Raw genomic sequence first — 17,795 nt, 5'->3', positions numbered from 1 at the left:
AGGCCATGTGCTATCACACAAAACATGGCTACGTCACAATCCTGCCACATGACCATGACCAACTATGAAAAACTATGACAGGATGGCAGGATCATGAGAGTTATTTTAGGATATACAGTATAAGGGTTATTTTACATTTATTCAGTTTCTACAGACCAACCTGAAATATATATTTATATACCTTCAACATTTCACACGTTTTCACAGTTTATTTGCAGAAGAAATTAATGTTGAACTAAATATTTTTTTATAAATTTGACTGGTAGTCCATTGTATGAACAAGTTATTTGGTATAATGTCACTAGTTAAAAAATATTAAAATTTTTATTAGTGTATAAATATTTTTTGGTTTGACTGTATGTGTGTGTATCCTGTACATATACACTCACTTAAAGGATTATTAGGAACTAGACACTAAACACTAAACACTTTAAATGCTTGTGAGGACTATACTGCATGTATATATACTGCATGTTTCGCAATTACTAGACCATAATGCCAATTTCACGCGTGGAGCAGCGGTAAACTTATGTGCGATCTACCAGCATTGCCGTATTGGACACCCTTGCTCTACAGAGTATATTTTCCTGCTGCTTGTTGGACGGCTTAAATCCAAATAATAGATGTTGCATCAGTCTTTTTCACGAGCTCCTCTGTTTCGCTGACGCTTTCATCCATGTTTATTCGGCTGCAGCTCGTGGCTCTAAAGTTTGCGGGTAGATTGCGTCATCAACACGCATTATCGCGATAGTGCAATAGATTTAAAATCTCTATCGTATGCCAATTTTGTATCATTTATATTGCATATCGTTTATATTGCCCATCCCAACACCATATTAATACTGTGTTTGACCCCCCTTCACCTTCAGAACTGCCTTAATTCTATGTGGCATTGATTCAACAAGGTGCTGAAAGCATTCTTTAGACATGTTGGCCTATATTGATAGGATAGCATTTTGCAGTTGATGGAGATTTGTGGGATGCACATCCAGGGCACGATGCTCTATTGAGTTGAGATCTGGTGACTGTGGGGGCCATTTTAGTACAGTGAACTCATTGTCATGTTCAAGAAACCAATTTGAAATGATTTGAGCTTTGTGACATGGTGCATTATCCTGCTGGAAGTAGTCATCAGAGGATGAGTACATGGTGGTCATAAAGGGATGGACATGGTCAGAAACAATGCTCAGGTAGCCCGTGGCATTTATGGCAAAGCCCAATTGGCACTAAGGGGCCTAAAGTTTGCCAAGAAAACATCCCCCACACCATTACCAAGGTATGATGGATCCATGTTCTCATTCTGTTTATCCAAAATTCTAACCCTAACCATCTGAATGTCTCAACAGAAATCAAAATTAATCAAACCAGGCAACATTTTTCCAGTCTTCAGCTGTCCAATTTTGAAATGTCCATTCATGAAAATACTGCCCATGTGAAAATATGTGACAGGGCGATGCCAAATACAATGAGCTCAAATGTAGCGGTTGCAAACATAATAATAAGCACTACTTTTCCATTGTTGAGGTGAAAGGCAAGAATGTTTGTGTAATGTGTGCAACTTATGACCATGAAGAAATTCACAAGTAATTCTAATCTAATAAAGTACCTCACACCATCACATGCTGACACAAAATTCCTGGTTTCTCTTTAGTATCCATTTTAGTCATTTAACATATTTAATATTTGGGGCATCCAAGTTATTTGAAATATTTGATTTTTTTTAAATAACGCAATAATTATTTTCTCTGGTAATTAGCTACTTTTATATTGATGTAACGCAGTTATAAACTCATTTGTGAGAAGTAAAAAGTAACTAATTACTTTTTTAAAGTAACGTTCCCAACACTGCATGCTGATAGATCGATACTCATCTTTGATAGATTACAGTTTTTTACAATCACTTTGCTACTATTTTCAGAACATTGATGTCATTTTTCACAACTCTAGACACAAAACTCACAACCAAAGATCAAAATGCACATTTTTCAAAACTCTTAACTCTTTTCTCAATTGCTTGGATACAATACACATAAAACTTGGATCATTTGTTCATTCAACCAAAATCACATGTTCAATATGACACAACTTAACATCAAAGTACTACTGTTTCAAAAGGCTATTCACACATCACATTTCAAATAAGTGTCTATTCATTTTCTTACAATGATCTAACTATCAATCAATACAACTGCCCAAAATGATAAGTAACTGTTGCATTATTTGTAATAGTTGTATGGAAACAGACAAAGAATCTTCCATGTTTACTGAAAATCATGAAAGTTTCAAGATAATGAGGTTCATTGTAACCAATAAGCATGGAGCATGAACCAATTATCACTGTACTGTATAGATGCAGGCCCTTGTAATTGCTTGTCCAATTCTGCCAACTTGTTACTGATGATTGAGTGCAGATTGTGAAATGATGTGACCTATGTTGTGATTGTACTGTAGTGTTTTCATCAATACAATACAAACTTTGTTCAATGATTCCAATGTGTCTGTCGTATTCTCTCTACTACTGCAGAACTTTTACAGATATGTATTTGCTCTACATGTACCATAATGAAATCTGTATCACCAATTTTGTTCTACAATATTTAATGATTGTACAAACAATGACTTAGTGAAACTATCAGTTGCTTGTGTGTGGGTGATCTATAGTTATGTTTCCATGGTATTTCACAGTAAATTTGTGTTTTGAAACAATGATTGTGCAAGTGCAAGATGTCTTTAAAGATGTGAATGCACAATGCAATGTTTTGAACACTAGACAGCCTGTGTTACAAGTGATTACCGTTTTGAGTTTTGTATCTAGAGTTGTGAAAAATGACATCAAGGTTCTGAAAATAGTAGCAAAGTGATTGTAAAAAACTGTAATATTATTCCACCACCATCTGATCTTTAAATTATTTGCAGTTTTTATTTGTCTCTAGTAAATCATATACTAGTAATAAATAAGAATAACTATATACTCGAAGTAGTATTAAAAGCAAAGGAAAAACTGTTGACCATTAGATTCAGACATAATACATTTTTTAATTGTGCCACCTTAAGTTTGTACTGGCCCCTTTGTGCCCCCCCATGAAAACAATCCTGGGGGCGCCACTGCATAGTAGGAAAATGAAATACTATGAAAGTCATTTGTCAAAATATCTTGTTTTGTGTTCAACAGAATAATGAAACTTATACAGACTGAGGCTGAACAACACGAGAGTGAGAAAATGATGACAGAATTTTCCTGTCTGGGTGAACTATGCCTTTAAGCGTACTTTTTAGATGACCTTTCTAACAGCCGCTGGCCTAAATTACACTTCACTGATATGATGTATGGCCCCAGCTGAGTTCCCATTGTGCACCTCTCAAAAATTCACCTTCTAATCTCAATAAAGCACATGAAGGAACAGTAAATAATAGGAAGAGTTGAGATGCAAAAGCCGGTAAACACCATCTCCCTCAATAAATAAATACTGTATATATCACAAGCACATTACTAAATATTTAAACCTTGATTGAACTAATTATTTCTGCCAACTTGGGATGAGTATAGAAAGATCCCAAAACTGAGATCTCCAATGAGATTAGATGAAGAGCGAAAAGGGTGTTCATCTGTCTCCCTAAGAGTTGCAGTAGAGATCTGTCTATAAAATGATAACTTGTTGGACATGACTGTGATATTTTCTTATTCACAAAAGCCATTTTGAGTCCAGCATTTTGGTATTCAAATGGGGTAATATTTCAATCATTTATATGATTCATTTCGGTGACCCTTCCCAAGTTCTAGAAATCTTTGAGACATTTAAAGTGGGGATGTGACAATAATCCTAAATGATTGTCAATACTTGATGGAAAGGAACAAAAAGTACCAGAGGAACAGTTCTGCATTCAATGCTTAAATTTACCAGCGTCTCATTCCACACTCTCATCAACTATTAAATGAAGAGAGGATGATGGGACCGTTAGACAGCAGAAAAATCAGGAGCAATTTCAAACAAAGACATCCTTCTTCTTTTCTTCCTTAAAAATTTGATGAGTTTCTGCATTTGACGCTTTCATTTCGGTGCCAGCGGAGAAAAGATGATACGTCAAAGATAACTATAATTAATGTGGCCATGAAATCCTTCGCTCAGACTCCGTTTCACATACTGAGGTTTAGACAAATGATGACTTCCTTCTGTTAGTCAGTGGATATTCACATGCATGACAAATGCTCAATTTTTCATGTGTGCTGCCAACAAAACTGTCATTTTTATGAACCTGTAATGTCGTTCAACATCTGTATTTTGTTATTATTAGGAAATGGCAATTTTATGTATATAGCACGATTAAAACAACACAAGTTGACCAATGTGCTTCACAATAAAAACTAAATTAAAGAAAAACAAATACACAACAATACTAAAAAATATAAAACACATTAAAAAAACACATACTACAAATACTTATCTAAAAATCAAAGCATTTTTTATTCTACAAAAACAAAGCACAGTGACCATATCTGTCAATATATTCAAAGCACAGAAAGCAGGCAGACAGTTAAAGTGTCATCAAAGTAGTCTGCGTATGTGCAATATTCAAAGCCAAGTCTTTATCTGTCTGTATCTCTTAGCCCTTTTCTCCATCAACATTTTGCTGTAACCCAGTTAGTTTGGAGAGATTAAACAGAAGGTGGTAACTTACACTAGGTATGTTCTTACGAAAAGTATTATTTCCAGAATTTTAGGCTCACTATCAGAATTGAAAGAAATTTTTCTCACCATTGTTGCATTGCTCCAGTGAGAAAAGTGAGATTCGAACGAATGTCCGTTAGTGAACTAATTTTATACACTATTTATATCGTAATTCGATCAGAAACGTCAAGATTGTGAGATGAACAAATCGATTTGGATTAAAAGGCTTGGATATTCCATTTCCTTGGACTTTTGGGGATTTAGGAACAATCTGTTTTGGACAATTTCACCGAAGCGGATAAAGGAAAGATTTTGAAGGTAAGTAAATATCCTAAATCGGCGCCGCCCGGTTCAGGTAACTAACAACTACATTAAAGTTTTATGACTGCTAAAAATCATATTATGCTTTTTGTGTGCGCCTAATGGAAACCCGAAAGTCTAAGCTTTAAAATGATGTGCCGCATGACCGTATATTTTGAAGATTTAATGCTTCAAAGTTACAATGACGTAATGCAGCCTCACATGCAAGAGAGGGGGGGGTGTACCGTGTACGGCACAGTGTTTCTTATCAGGATATATTAAAGAAGATGGCCACCAGTATTTATTATTCACACATTATACACAACTCATAATAACAACTAGTTATTATTAACGATTATCATTACCTACAGCAGAGTTCATAAAACACCACTGTTGACTATATTCATGAAATGTGAGAAAATCGATTTACCAGCAGGTGCCATTAAAAAATGAATGGGCTTCAGTGCTGCGTTTGGAACTATGCGTCACTACATGACACGCTTTTACTTCCGCATTCCATTCTTCAAACGGACGTCTATGTGAGTGTCGTAACTCTCCATTTATATGACTCTGAGCAGAACCAGACAGCCAAAGCTTATTCTCATCCCATGACCTGGAAAATGTCTTATTGAACAATCTAACTTGTCTGCTTTCAGGTCCAAGTTGTTTGATGTCCATTTTCTCATGAATCTTTCAAATGAGTTCTGTAATAAAAACCCAACACTGTAACACTCAGTTGATTTGCACGACTCGCGATGAGTTTGCGGTACTGGCGGTGTCATGCAGACTGATATGCACTTTGCTGATGCAGAATAATATAGCACTGCCCAGAACTATGTTCACGTAGCATAAAAACTGAAGGGCAAACTCAAATCTGCCCATATGGCTCTCAGTTAGGGCTTACTGCATTTCCAATTATCTACCACAAATTTACTTTGGGAAAAATCTCTGACCTGCTCAGCTATAGCTCGATTGTTATATACAGTAGCCGTGTGCTCAATTACTGTAAATATATACATTTATATAAATATATTTATACTGACTTTACGACTTAAAATAGTCTAGAAATATTTGTTCAATAATGTTAGACACATTATTAGTTATGAGTTAAGAATTTAGGTTTGCTATATAGAGATTTATAGAGTTCAAGTAGATTCATATTTCTAAAGGGCACTGCCCATGAATGTTATTGTAAGTAATTGGTTATAGTTACTTCTTCCAAATTGTGAATTTGTAAATGAGTTAGTAGTTGCATTACATTATTATGAGTAGCTAATTACCAGGGAAAGTAACTATTGCGTTACTTTAATGTTTGCATTTAAATATTTCAAATAACTTGGATGCCATCAATATTAAACCTTTTAAATTAATAAAATGGACACTAGAGAGAACCCACTAATTTTGTGTCAGCATGTGATGATGTGAAATGCTTTATTTGCCAAAGACATGGAGAGACTCTTTCTTCCTGGGCATAAGTTGCACGTTACATAAACATTCTTGCCTTTCACCTTAACAATGGAAAAGTAGTGCTTATTTTACTTCAAATGTTGGTGACCACTACCTTTGAGCTCGCTGTACTTGCCATCGCTCTGTCACCGGTGTGTTCGACTTGTAGGGACTGTGGCGCGAGGATTGGGCTGCCTGTGAGTGCCTTAAATATGGGGATGGGGCCAACAGCAGCAGCAGCCGCTGCTCTTTGAGAAGAGAGAACGATACGTGCTTTCACTTCAGTCTCCAAAAGTCTCCAACCACACCAGATAAGATGGCTAGATTTGTCCTAGTCACTTTTTTTGGAACAAGTCACTAAATGGGGTCTAGAAAGTTTTTTGACAAAGTCGCCAAGTTGGCAAGACTGCATGTGCTTGTGTGTGAACTCTGCCTCTGGTTGTCTAACAATGGAAATTAAGCCGATCATCACCAGTTATGTGGTTATCTCACCCCCCAACACATACAAACACACAAGAAAAAACATTGCAGGTCTGGCTAAGAATGAACATACTCGGGTGAAAATCGCTTCAGTGAGATCAATTATAGTAAAGCGCAGCATTTTATTGTCAGTAATGGTAACGGTGTTATATCAGGGAAACAGTCATTTATTTGATTACTCATTACGCAATGTTGCTATTAACACTGTTTAATAACGCTGTTAATCCTATCACTATTCAAAAAGTTGGTGAAAGACGGCAGCCATCCTGCAAGTGGGCGTGGTTTCAGCGCCATGATTGGATGAGAGAATTTATATTTTTCTAAGATTTTGATAACTTATTTTATTTACTTGTCATTTTTCCATCATTCAAATTTGGTTGGATTGTTTTCTGTGGCGTGACAAACTCAGAACACATTTAATATCCGACTTTAGAGGGACTTTAAGCTGATCAAGATTTAGTTTCTGTTGAATTTCATTATACTCAGCACTGGTACTTATTCACTTAAATATCTTTTAAATAATTTTATTCAACCTAATATACAAACTAAACGTGAAAACTTCCCTTTACATCTTAAATACAGTCTTTGATAGACAATTTTAGGTAGCATATTTTTATAATGGCAGAGCAGCAGGTGTGTCGGCCCTTGCCACCCACTTTTTAAGATCCATTAATATTGGACCACTAACATTTTCTCTAATTTAACTCATATGTTTGTACACCTGTCAGAGCGCCGTCAGTCAAATCCGTTCCACTAGAGGAAGATCCTTATAAATTAAACTCAGTTCCGTTTTAGCTACAGCCTTGACTTTCCCGCTGCTGCTTCCTCAAATCCATTCCGCTTGATTCATTTAGACGCCATATCAATTCAACTCCATTTTGTGTGTTTTGTTTAATTAAAAGGCACCAGAACACAAGAAAATGACATCTACTCCAGTAAATGTTTTGACCCACCCACATTTTTTTAACTTCCGACACCAATGTGATAATTATTTATAATATTTATAACCCACTGAACACTCAAGCACATTTATGTGTATAGTTCTTATAGTATAGGTTAGGGATACACTCTTAGAAAGGATGTGTTAATTTTTTACACAGCTTTGTGTTTTATGTGTGTGTCATTTTGTGTTGATTTTGTTTTAAAAGTAACACAAAATGTGTTGTTTCAATAATAACACAGAGACGGGTGGATTCTGGGACAATGCATTTAGTGTGTGTTGTTTTTAACCCATTCGTTCTAAGAGTGTAGGGGAGAGTGTGGCACAACCCAATCCATTTTGGTGTGCTAAATGATTAAAAAAATTTGAGGTAGATAAATCATACTTAGTTGCATTAAAAGCAGTATATGACAGTTCAGAAACTAGTAGCAAAAGTGCAGACAATCCCATTTTTAACCCTAAACCTCAAAATAGCTAATTTCCAAAATAAGCATGTTGTTAAACAATTGACAAATGTTAGTGGAGTTTTCTAGAACACGAGAAACCACAGAAGTCAACATTTGCAGCCACAGGATTGATGCTGGTGGTTTTGCAATGGAAAAAAACAAGAACATCATAGTTTTAAGATCAAGAAAACAGATGATGATTTTAAAAAACCATAATGGTTTGTCTACGGTGCAGCGTTCTATGATAAATCAAAGGTAGGTGCCATTACCAATGACGAAATGTATATGAGCCCACAGACAGACCCTGTCTTCTGAAGGACTCGGATTTTGCAATCTGACAAAACCTCTTGAGGTTCAAAGCTTTCATGGCAAAAATGACAAATGCTTTTCTTTGTGGCATCACCCCGGGGAAAATTGTGACCATGATTCATTCATGCCTTTCATCCACACGAGAGGGGATAAGACAGAAAGAATGAGATTGACTGAGGGTGGGCCCACATCTCCTGCCAAATTTAATATAGAGTTTCAATTGTTTATCCAAAACTTCATTATCTACAAAATCCAAAGCCACTTGTTCTTCTTCTTCTAGGAAAGAGCTCAACTACATCTTATCGTTTAGGTCATCCGGCTTTTCGTGCGCATCTCTAACTTACAGATGAACAGAAAGGAAAAGGATTTATAAATCTCCATGCAGGTTCTGAGCTTTCTCTTCAAGATGCCAGATTTTTCATATCCAACAAGACCTTTCTGGCCCTGAAATGGCTTTCATCATTCGAATGTGATAACAAAGAAGGCGGAAGTGGAATCTCATACGCTCAGAATGTCAATTTGAAATAACATTAGAGGCTTCAATAGGATCTCAGAGCTCATGTCTGTCTTGTTCTGCTTGGCTTAACACACGGGGCTAAGTTAATGTCTGAAGATATTATATGTACTGTGACATTTTCATCCGCTCTGACCTTTCGCAGTCTGGTGCTGACACAGGACCTTTTAATCTCACCCATGTTTGCAGTCGTACAACAGCAGCAAGAACACGTTAGATAAAGGTTAAACACGGTGCTCAGTGCTAAAGGCGACAAACGTTGATGCTCAAGAGCTTAATACAGTTGTGGTGACAGATGCTGTGAGACGGCTGCCAAATGGTTGCTCATGCATTGTTTCTGACATCAACAACATTATCAAAAGCACCGACACAGTGCAGTACATCACCTCGAGGTCCATTATAACTTATGGTCTGAACAAATACTTACAGCAGGATCAATGAGAATTACCATCTTCTCAAAGGATGACTGGCATTATCTCTTGTGGACAAATAAATCAGTGGCAAGTATTATTTTTTGTTATTGGTTAGCAGGACGATCCAAAAAACTTAACTGGTTCTTCATTAGTTTTCTCTTAACACAAAGCTTTGAGAATGTTAAAGGATTCATCTGTGTAAACAAATCTAGTTTGTTGCTTAGCACATTAAACCTTGCAGCTGGCTGGTATTTTTTGAGGTGACCCTATTCTTATTTGTAGGTATTTGGGTAGTGTATATATTTTGTGCATTTTTCTTTTGTAAACAGCATGTATGGAAGAAAAACAATGAAATACGTTTTTTTAAATAATTGAATTGTACTAGGCTACTTGAAAAAAAATGCATTATATTACCTGTGCTTTCATTTTAATGCATTGTGTTTTTAGGACTTGCATTTTTAAGGGCTGGAAATCAACATGGTTTTATGTTTAAGCTGTGAATATTTTACTTCAGAACATTTCAAACACATTTTCCGTATTAAACATTCAGTGGTCCATAGTCACCTTTCAGATTTCATTTCCAAAATATTCTTTCTGTTTAAAAATACAACCTAAAATATTTACCAGGCAATTTTCTGTCCATTTAATTTCACGTCCAAAAATTTGATGGTTTAGATTTCAACATTTCACATCCAGGAACAGCAGGAAGAGCATAATCTCCATTTGCTGTTAGTCCACCTCACCACCTCAAAACGTATGCCATTGTTTTACTTTCATAAGCATGGCAAGACAAAAGAGAGACTACTTTATAGATAGAATTATGCAGTCAATGAAAGGTTTGTGAAGTTAAGTGGTAGAGGCTGGAGAATGTTAGTGAGGGCATTTTAGCAACCCGATGAGTGTAGGAATTGGCATTAGGGTAGCAAATCATCAAAATATATATATATTGATTATTTTTACCTTTTTTGTTTGCTAGTTCAGTCTTCTCAATGACATCACACACGCCACTAAAGACGATAAGCGTTTATTGGTCAAGAAGCAATGTGTTGTCTGACATGTAATAATCTGATACAGAGACTGCCATCATAACATTGTAAAACTAAAGACACTATGGTTTTTGTATGGCTTTAGTTGGTATTTAGTTTTATATGATATAGGCTGTCACAATGATTCAAACTTGACTTTTTAATCACACAATGAAATGGTTGTAAAAATGTCCATCATTTCTTTGTTCTATTAACCTTCATGGAGTTACACAACATTTCTAAACGTTTATGTTCATAGGTACAGTAGGTTGCAAATAAGCCAATAAGATCAATTTAGATCAATTTAGATCAATTTAGATTTTCTTTAAAAACAAAATGAATGAGACAATGAAAGATATATGCCAACAATTTGTCCATCTGAGTGTGAATAATAGCGAAGCTTTACACTCATTTAATTTGATTGAGTATTATTAAGTTAGTAAAGTCAGGGAATACCCAAACAAACAAATTAAGTAAACAAAAGTTGAGAACGGGAACAGAAAGAGACTTGGATATCCGGCAAGAGAGAACAAAGCCATTCAGAAAGAAAGTTTTTTTTTCAAAATTTGTGATTTTCGTTTTTTGCAGAATCTGTTAGTTGAGATCACGAAGAAGCCTTTCCATGTTTGAGATAGCAGTTTCTGTATATTAAAAAGCTAACATTTTGCGGTTGAAATCGGCTTGTTTTTCCAGAGATTCTAGCGTCAAAGCAGTCCATGTGACATGAGTGGATCGGTTAGAATGTGTTGAAGCATTGAAAATACACAGTTTGGTCCAAAAATAGCAAAAATTACAACTTTATTCAGCATTGTCTTCTCTTCCGGTTCTGTTGTGAACCGTGTGAAGTCACATGACTCCAGTGATGTGGCTTACCAGTTATCCTCAGACATGTTTGCAAAGTTTTAAACTTACATTGTGCATCTCCCCAGACTGTAAACAAAGTGTCTCGTGCACACAGTTATAAAAACAACAGCACATTTTATTTTGTTTACAAAAAAACTATTATTAAAAGATCTTTATTTTCTACATGTTTGGGAAACTTTCTTTTTACATTAAAACAAATTACTTTTTAATAAGACGTTTTTATTTCAAGCATTGTATGCTTGTTTGAAATATTTAATAAATAAACATTAATAGCTATCTGTGTGTTGTTTCCTTATTTTAGAATTACAATGGTAGGATTATGCACTCTTTCATTAGAAAAAACATGCGCATATTTACAGTATAAGAGAGTTTATCTTATTTTTTATTTAGTGTACATAAAAGTTGCCTATACAGTTTTATCAGTAGATGCTATTTCCATGTGTTACACATCATTAGCTTGGATACTACACTTTCAGAATCTGTGAATAACTCAAAATGCCCCAGATCCGACTTGTGTCCCTACTTTCCTTGATTGGTCACATATGTTTATGGGTGTTGATGCTTGATGCTATTGTACAGCACTTTGGTATAAACAGAACTTTTTTTTCACAAATCTCACTTTATTTGTAGTTAACACACTTGACAAACTTTTGAGGCAAAACCCTCTAAGTACATACAAAAATCTCCACTTTAAAAAGTCTTTAGTCACTCTTCACTGTCCTTTTAAGTTAAATTAAGTTAAAGGCTCCAAATAAACTGGTAAAAAATCCCTGATGTTATTAATTTAACCCTAATAAGTCCCTTGGGGTCACTCTTACCCCCAAGCTACTTTTCTTTAGTTTAAAAACATGGTTCCCTTCAGCTCAATAGAATAAGATTTTGTGACTTTTCCAGATTATCTGTCAAGATTCATATAAAACACTGGGCTTGATTCGGTCGTTCTAAAGATGTGTAAAAAATTTACCAAAATGACCTCAATTAAAATGAATGGGAAATGCAAAAAAATGCACACACATACACACACACATGCACAAACACACACAAACACAGACTCGCAGACAAAGACACAGTAAAACTTACACACACTCTAAAAATGTCTGGATTGTTTTTGACCCATAATGGGAAAATATTGGACAGAACACATGCTGGGTTAAAAATGACCCAATGTTGGGTTGTTGTTCTGCATCCATGGTGTATAATAACCCAGCAGTTGGGTTAAAATAACACAGAATTGGGTAAATTTTTAACCCAGCACATGTTCTGTCCAATATTAAAGTGGTGATGTTGAGCAGTTGGCCACATTCAGTGAAATGAATGGGTGTCAATGGGCCTCTGCTGGTCGAAGTGATTTATTTAAACTGTAACCATAAAACTGTTTTTTCTAAACACCAAATGGTCCAATTCAACACATAACATCTAGATCAATATCTTAAAACAATTTAAATTAAATTTAGATCATAATTTATGTGAATTTTTCATAAAAAATGTATATTTTACAGGCAAGCTAATGGTGTAGTTGAGGAATTGAGTGGTAAACAAGAGGTACAAAAACACTTCATATCTCCCAAAACACAGTATTAATGTATAGATTGGAAGTAAACAAAAAAAGATAAATTATTTGTATCATTAAAAATGTATATCTTTTTTGTAATCACTCGTTTATTTTCTAGGATCATTTTTACCCCCAAGGAACTCTAACGTATACAGGAAAATAGGGGCTTATGAGGGTTAATTCTTTTTTTATGCACTTACAGTAATAGGGCTTTGCTAAAACAATGTTGTGGTGTTTAACAGATTCTGTCAACAAAGCGGTATTTCAGTTTTAAAGTGAATGTATTTGATGAGTGTATAATACGCGCCGAGAGCATGCGGTTAATGTCATTAAAATTTCTATGAATAGTTTTCAGAAATATTTACAGTTTAATGCCACAAATGACCAAACAAAATCAAGTATTTCAGCAAGCCATGTCATAACACTAAAATGTCAAAAGCAAGTAAAGATGCTGTTAAAAAGCAGAATGAAAGTTGAACTAACCACAATTCTCCTCGTCTGCTTTATTTTCACAGTCATCCACACCGTTACAGTGTAGCAGCTGAGGAAGGCAGATACTGAGGTTACCACAGGGAAAATAACCCAGTGAACAGTGCACCCGCTCCTCTGATACATTAAACACAGTCACCACCACTACAGAAGAGAAAAAGACAGGAGAAAATCTTTATAAAGGTTTGCATTGCATCTTATCCAGATGTTTCTCCAGCTATGTTGTTTATTTCTTTTACCACTGCATTCATTATTGGTCTATAATGTAGTAAAATGTAAGTTAATGATAAACACAAATAGTAGAGCACTTCTTCTTTTCACTGCATAGTGCTTTCAAAACATTAAAGGCGGAGTAAAACCCCTTTGAAAAAAGGGAGTCTGGCTGACTACCAAAACTCACTTGTAGACAGTCAGCAGTAAGGTGCGTGTCTACTAAACGACATCTTTTCCTGGGTTGCGTATGTGTGGAGCGGGTCTATCAAAAGAAGGTCCAGATTCTGTTGGGGATAATATCTGTATGCAGATAATATTATGACAGGTAGAAAAAAAATAAGATTTGCAGAATTTAAGAATCTAGCAAGTTATTTTGGATTTCTTTTATTTATATCAGTAGCCTGCGACTGTAGTGTGCAAAGTACTTGTCATCATTAACCCATTCTTTAAATTCATCCCTCAATGAGTCAGTTAAAAAACAATCAATTCATCCATATAAGGAACTGCTACATGAGAATTTGATTTAATGGACTTTGATTCTATTATTTTTGGGGGGAAATTTTGATCCGTGAAACAGATACAAATTATTCAACAGATAAGTAGCCTAATAAAATAAACATGTCTTGCTACAAATACAGTCAGTGGTGCATGTTTTGGACTTTACTATTTGTAAGTGCGACAAAAGTAACATTTGTAACTACAGGGTATCTATAGTAATATTACGTGGAATGTATGACGGGTAATGTGGTCTATTGATATATTTTTTTTCATATTCGCTACTTACCTGATAAAAGTGTATTGTATACAATCGATGTCTATGAGCCACATCGGCAAATAAAATATAACAGCACATCACTTTTATTGAGTATTGTATTATAATAGCAAAAGTGCAGTTGCTTTAATTTGATTATCTGTGTTTTAAGGCAAGTACAACAAAAATAATAGCAACTTGTACCTCTTTGATCTGTATATGTATTTAGTAGTTACCAGGTAAATTATCTAAGGTATTAAGGTATTAAAATAAAAGCAATGTGCTGCTCATAGACATCGACTGTTTACAATATACTTTCATCAGGTAAGTAGCGAATATGAAACATTCACAATAAATCATAAAAATCAATACATAATTTCCCCATAGACCTGCATAAGTCATACAATATTACAATAGGTACCCTGTAGTTATAAAATACTGAAAGTATATATAATCTATAATTTTCCATATTTTCTTACCCCCTTATTACCCCAAACTTACCATTTTGTTCCCTTATACCACTATAAAGGTACTCTGTTGTTACAAATAGGTACGCTGTAAATTCGATTTAATTACACGGTAGCCTACATTGCGGGTCGTAATATAAAGTTACCTTTTGGAGCATGTTGTGTTTAATTGATGGACGGTATTGTATGAAAGTGATGGATAAAACTCGGGTCGCCGAAAGCGCGTCTGCGCTGCGTGTCGAAGCAACTACACCAGCGACTCCGTCAGACCAATTTTACATTACAGTGGGCTACTTAGACATGTTAATAATATAATAAAAGCACACAAACTGAATGTCGTTAACAGATGTGCGGGGTGTTTGTGAGTCGACATGATTGTGTTTTAAAGATCCAAATAAAGCAAAAAAAAGCCGGCAGCAAATCTGTAAGTGCCCTTTTTATCCCCTGTTATAAAAAATGGGAAACACTAAATTCTGACAGCAGAGTCATAATGAAAACTGTGATGATGTAAAATAACTCACCCGACACTCCGCACATCAGGATGCTGGCGATGTGAACGCGCATGGCAACTGCGATTCAGAATGTAAAAGGAAAAATCCAAAGCTCTTTGCTCTTTCTGATAACGCAGATAATTTCTTGTTTTGAGAAAAAAAGTTGTACGAGTTCCAGGAATCGGACAGTTTCGATGGCACCTTGACTTGTTAGGAGTGTGAGCTCATCGCGACGCGGCGTCAGTGCTCTCCAGTGCGCAGACGGATTTCAAAGCGCACAGCTGTTCAGACAGGCGCAGTGATAGGTCGCACACATAACTAAACACCTGGAGGAGGAGACTACATCGACCACACAGCTCTTTGAGATGAACACGTGTATGGAGGGCTGCTGCTTTAACTGTTCTTTGTTTGAAAAGTATCATTTGCCGACAATGCAGACTTGTAATGGTGTGAATTGTCGCTTTAGTTCAAAGCGCGTCAAGTTTTGCTGCAGAGTCAAAGTCTAATGAATCTTTATGGTATCAGGATATTTACAGTAAATGTGCTTAATGGGGAATTAGCTACAGTGGATCTCAACCTTTTTGACTTCAAGTCCACTCACAACAATATTTTCTCCTTGCCACACTCAGTGAATTTCCTCAATAAAATATTCTAAAGCTTGGCATAAATACAGAGATGTATATTTCCTAAATAATACTCAAACTGGTATATTCAAAGAACCAGGGTCAATGTTTACTCTTTTTATTACCCTAATTACTATAAACATTATTTTAAGACATTTGACACGTCAGGTGTGTGGTTATAGCAAAATAACCAACACCATTTCTCAACCAATCAGAATTCAAGCATTCAACAGACCCGTGGTATAAGTTAGAATAATAAAAAATGTTCAGCTTTACCATGTGATAATGTACTGTATGATACTCACTACAACATTCTACATTTTATTTATTTATACATTTCGAAAATATTAATAAATCAACAAAAGTAATCTAGAGACAATTCAGCACTTTCAGCTGTTTTACACTTATTCTTCTTTTATTTGAGTTTAGAAAGTTTTCAATGATGTGCAAGAACGACCAACCTCGTACATTCATCATGCATGCCTGCAGAATGAAAATAGCCCTGTTCGGATTTCAAAAGCCTGCTTTAGAGTCATAACATGTTTCAGTATTAAATGATTCTGCATCCTTAAGGCAAGTTTATTTAAGTTATTACAGCGAGCGAAGGCAGTTTCACAAGTTTGCCCTACATCTAATCTGATTGCAGAAGTAAGCATATTTTGGCACGCTGTCCTGGGGGAGGGCTCCAGATCCGAATTCGGGGTATGGCCCGAACCCGGAGAAATCCGCCATCTCTAAAGTGGAATTGAAACAGATTAGAGTGGGATGATGGAGGTATGTCGGAAAAACGATCTCAGAACCGAGGTTGGCTGTTTAGGCTGATTACCTAATGAGTTGCTCCTGTTCAGAATTAGTTAATTATCTGATCATGCTCCTCCTGAACATTGTTTATAAAACATCATTTAGTGAGAAACGCACAGTGATTGTAAAAGCCTTTAGATGTAAAGGTAACAGCAAGGTGACACAGATTAAATTGTTCTCAAAACCTTCATTACAGTCAATCATCTTGTAAAATGAAAACAAGCTTCACTGTAGAGAAAAGGTTTCCAAATGTTGTCACAATAAGGCGACGTGAAGGTGAAACACCTGATTTACAAAGGACAACTTCACCATGTTTCTAACACTATGAAGACTGGGGATGTACACTTCAAAACAAGACGGTTTATACATTACTGCTATTTCTGTAATTGAGAATACTGTAATTTCTTTAATTCAGAATTCAGCAGAAATTACAGGAGATTCATACTTCCACAACATAAACAGTAGACATAATGTAAAATAATACAAAATATGGTAAAATCTTAGTTAATCCTATTCATTCTCACACATGATGTTTCTAAATCACAGCAACTGACGTATCTCAAGCAATGCAGTGACTCTTTGGATGAAGGTTAACATAACTCATCAATTATTTCATTATTTCTCAGCTCTGCAGATGAAATCTCCGAGAAGCAGTAGACTTAAGCAAAAGTCCTTATTTGATCTCCATGTAATTTCATTGCTGTCTCAAAGAAACGATTTTGAATGTTAACGCGATCTCATTTCTGATGACTCCTTCCCACATGCAGCTTGCATCAAATAACCAGGAAACCTATGTAATAAATATTCAATTATATACTAAATATTAAACAGAGATGACAGTAAAGGCATTTGTTTGGATGCAAAGGACAGCTCATAGTGAAGGTTTATAGTATATTGCTTAGATTTTTGTGTGATTGTAATGTGTGTATGACCAGAGAAAAGAGGTTTGCAGATATTGTGTATTGTTGGGAATGATGTGCTACTGTAAGGTCTGGTTAAGACTG

General features: G+C 35.5%; 1 protein-coding gene across 2 annotated transcripts in view; it reads right to left on the bottom strand.

Annotated features, from left to right (window-relative positions):
• rxfp1 (relaxin family peptide receptor 1) overlaps positions 1-15,639 on the bottom strand; it is a 78,318-nt gene extending 62,679 nt beyond the window's left edge. For both annotated transcript variants that reach the window (XM_055179029.2, XM_055179030.2), the window contains exons 1-2: positions 15,398-15,639; positions 13,440-13,589 (exon numbers count right to left, since the gene is read on the bottom strand). In XM_055179029.2, the coding sequence (XP_055035004.1) occupies positions 13,440-13,589; positions 15,398-15,440 (193 nt within the window). In that variant the 5' untranslated portion in view covers positions 15,441-15,639. The remainder of the gene's footprint in view (positions 1-13,439; positions 13,590-15,397) is intronic.
• Positions 15,640-17,795: the final 2,156 nt, after the last annotated feature.

The sequence above is a fragment of the Misgurnus anguillicaudatus genome, chromosome 16 (genome assembly GCF_027580225.2).
Source record: "Misgurnus anguillicaudatus chromosome 16, ASM2758022v2, whole genome shotgun sequence".
NCBI classification, from domain to species: Eukaryota; Metazoa; Chordata; class Actinopteri; order Cypriniformes; family Cobitidae; genus Misgurnus; species Misgurnus anguillicaudatus.
This window is presented reverse-complemented; position numbering and strand designations above follow the sequence as displayed.